This window comes from Anneissia japonica, unplaced genomic scaffold (genome assembly GCF_011630105.1).
Source record: "Anneissia japonica isolate Jap-2015-1 unplaced genomic scaffold, ASM1163010v1 scaffold10839_len6203_cov111, whole genome shotgun sequence".
In the NCBI taxonomy this organism is placed as follows: Eukaryota; Metazoa; Echinodermata; class Crinoidea; order Comatulida; family Comatulidae; genus Anneissia; species Anneissia japonica.
In genome coordinates, this window is record NW_022685948.1 from 1454 (window position 1) to 5214 (window position 3761).

A 3761-nucleotide genomic window follows, 5' to 3' on the forward strand; every position below is an offset into this window, starting at 1 on the left:
CTGTGGCCCTCTATTTTGTGTTGCTCCTGTGTATTATATTAACAAAAAATTGGCAGGTCATCACCGCATCGTTATTATCATCACCATCAATATCATCACCAACATCATCACCATTATCACCATCATCATCACCACCACAATTATCACTATCACCATAACCACTATCGCTGCAGCCACCATCACTATCACCATCTTCACCATCATCACCATCGACATTATCATCATTATCACTAACCACCATTATCATCACCACCAATGTCACCACCATCACAATTATTATTCAATATCTTTTTTGCCACAGTCTCTCTGTGTAAATAGGACTTGCAGCATGGACTGCTACTGAGGGACCACACAGAGCCCAGTGAAATTATATTAATTAAAATTATTAATCATTTACAGGGTTACCAAAATGGCGACAAGTTAATCAGTTTTTGGAAGACATTGATGAGAAAGTCCTAACTTTATTAATTCTACTCCCACAGTTATCCAAACATTATGATGGCATACTTCTACAGGGCCAAAATGCTGAGTACCACTAGGAGCTCTATGGTATATCAACAAAAGCCCCAGTAATATTATATTAACCCTTTAAATTATTACTAATTTACAGAATTATATCAAGATGGCTACAAGTGAATTTAATCAGTTTCTGGAAGATATTGATGAGAAAGTCTTAGAGTGTGCCATATGCTTTAAGAGACTCCAGAATCCAAAATCTCTCAACTGCCAGCATAGTTATTGTTTGGCCTGTCTGGAAGACTGGGTTAAGAAGAAGGGTAAGCTGACTTGCCCAACTTGCACAAAATCATTTCCCATTCCAGAAGGCGGGCTTCAGAAACTTCCACCAAACACATTTCTGAATAACTTGTTAGAAACCCTTCAACGATATGATAAACCTGCTGGTGATCACATCACAAAATGTGTTTGTGGAAAAGCAGAAGAATACTACTGCCAGGATTGCAGACATTACTTGTGCTCTTCTTGTAGAGATTATCATAAAATGATGCCAATTTCGGCAAATCACAAGCTACATGCAGTGGAGGATGTGCGCTCAATGACACCACAAGACTTTGCTTTGTTAAATCCTCCACTGTGTTCACTTCACTCTAAACCTTTCGAGTTGTACTGTCAAGATTGTAAAACTCCAATTTGCATTCATTGCACATTCATAAACCACAAAGTGTGGGAAGGGAAGCACAAAACAATCAGCATATCAGATGCTTTCCAAACATTTAAAGAAAATTCATCAACATTGGAGGAAGCTGCCCAATGCTGCAAAAAAATGTTAGAAGAAGGCCTTGAAGCAGTTATTCAAACATCTACAAAATTAGAAGAAAGTAGAAAGACAAGTTTGCAAGATATTGACAGACTTGTGCAGGAAATGATTAAAACAATCATGAATAAAGCAGATGAAATGAAAAAAAATGTAGAGATAATCTACAAACTGAAAAAGCAAGTAAATGATGTACAAATGGATGAATTGAAAACAATAATATCTGAAGTAAATACAAAATTAAGTTTTCTTCAACAGTTGTTAAAGAGTGATGAAGCAACAGCGATGCAATCAAGTGAAACAGTAATTAAAGCACTGGAGGACAGAGTCAATGAAATGCCCAAAACCGAGCCAAATGATAATGGGCAAATTTTATTTTTTGCAAACAAACACCACATTGATTCTTTGCAGCAATGTGAGATAGGAAATGTAACACAATCAACAATAGATGGTCTTTCATTAAAGGGAGTGGAATCTGTGACACAAGGCCAAGAAATTCTTGCCAAAATAATTAAAGAAGATGGATGTAATGTATTAGCAAATCAATTGAAGGCAACATGGACATATCCTATAGTAGAAACAAACATCTCTCAAGTTGACGAAGATGACTATGTAGATTATGTTGTGACAGGAAAATGTAACAGTCCAGGTGTTTGTAGACTTGATGTGAGTGTTGATGGCAAACCGATCAAGCAGTCACCAATGATAATCAAAGTAGAACCAGAAGGATTATTTAATACCATTAAATTATTCAAAGACAAGAATAATGAATACGGAAGCCTAGTAAAATTTGAAGAGTGCTTGTTGGTTTCATGTCGGACTAATGAAATGCTCAAGTATATGCAATCAGGAGAATATATTGGTAAGGTTACACTACCACAAGATGTGAAAATATTTGAAATGTGCAAAATGAAGAATGGTAACATAGCAGTCAGTGACGAAGGCAACCGATGCATCACAATAGTTAAGATAAATGGTGAGGTGATCAAATCGATTGGTCAAAAAGTATTGGAGGATCCAGCTGGGATCCATGTGGATGAGGCCTCAAATGCTGTGTATGTAGCTGATTGGGGAAATGAATGTGTGTATATATTTGGTATTGATAGTGGCCAGATGATCAAAAAGTTAGAGTCACCAAACAAAAAAATAGGAGTCATTGATGTTACCCTTACAAATCAAGGAAATATTCTTGCATTAGAAAGTAGTAATACTAAGTCTTGTGACAATGGATTACTACAATTTGATAATAAAGGAAGGTTGATGAAAGTGCTTGTCAAAGGTGATGAACATAAGGCATGGGCTTTTCAAGGAGTAGTAGTTGATGAGGATGACAACATCATTTTAGCAAGTTATGGAAAAATACAGCTTTTCAGTAGTGATGGAAATTTTATCAAAAGAATTGATAAACCAGCAGACAGAATCAAATATCCAAATGGATTATGCTTAATTTCGCAACATCCACGGAGAATTGCGGTGATAAATAATGACACTATAAATTTATATAATTACTGAGGTGTATTCAGTATTGGGTCCAGGAATTTTAAATATGGGGCCCAGGGAGGGACTTTGGATGGAGGGTATATACAACCTTAGTCCCACCATGGTTGAGAGGGGAGGTATACAAAAATATGATTATGAAATAAATGACAATATGATTATGACAATGGAGATTATGTTGTGACAGGAAAATGTAACAGTCCAGGTGTTTGTAGACTTGATGTGAGTAAAAGTTTTAAACTACTGAAGCATCACTATTGGCATGACACATTTTTTAGTATCGAGAAGGTACCTATAAAAGGAAGATACCAGATGGGACCACACATTTCAAAGGGGAGGGGGGCTTCCTATACCACTGATAGGGATGATTTCTTTTCTCTATGGTAACACATTGTATTGTAATGCAACGAGGTTTGTGTTATGGAGGGGTGTTATTCAGTAACAATGTCCAGTAAGCCTATATTTTGGGTTCAGGACATTATATATTTTTTTTCATAAGGTATTCATTTCTATTTTGTAATGCCATATGGACATGGTTTAGAAATAACTTTTATTAAGCTTTCAAACTATGGCCAGATTCATTCTAAAGGCACCATGAAGCAGTGCTTATGCCACACTGTATGGTGACGTTGGATGGCCAGAACTTGAACTTATTGGCAATGATACAAAATTTGAAAAAAATGATGGCGCGTGGGTGTATACCTCAGCCCCATCATGGTTGGGGCTGAGGAAAGAAATTTGTTGATTTTGGCACCTCTAGATGGCTGGAATAATTTTCTTTTTTTACTTTTCGAAAAAAAAATTTTCTTTTCTCCATGATTATATTTAATGCAAATAATGTTGTACTACTGTAGGTCTATGTTATTCATTAACTATGTACAGTATGCCTATATCATGGGCTTGAGATTTTATATTTTCTTTTCTATAATGCCACATGGACATCGTTCAGAAATAAAAGTTTAATTTTAAACACAGTTACTGAATAACATAG

At 35.9% G+C, this 3761-nt stretch overlaps 1 protein-coding gene across 1 annotated transcript; it reads left to right on the forward strand.

Annotated features, from left to right (window-relative positions):
- Nucleotides 1-622: 622 nt before the first annotated feature.
- LOC117113213 (tripartite motif-containing protein 2-like) lies at nt 623-2746 on the forward strand (the record flags this gene model as incomplete). Its single annotated transcript, XM_033256500.1, has 2 exons — nt 623-2056; nt 2189-2746. Coding segments are annotated over exons 1-2 (1992 nt in total), but the record flags the coding sequence as incomplete, so codon positions are not given.
- Between the last annotated feature and the right edge of the window lie 1015 nt (nt 2747-3761).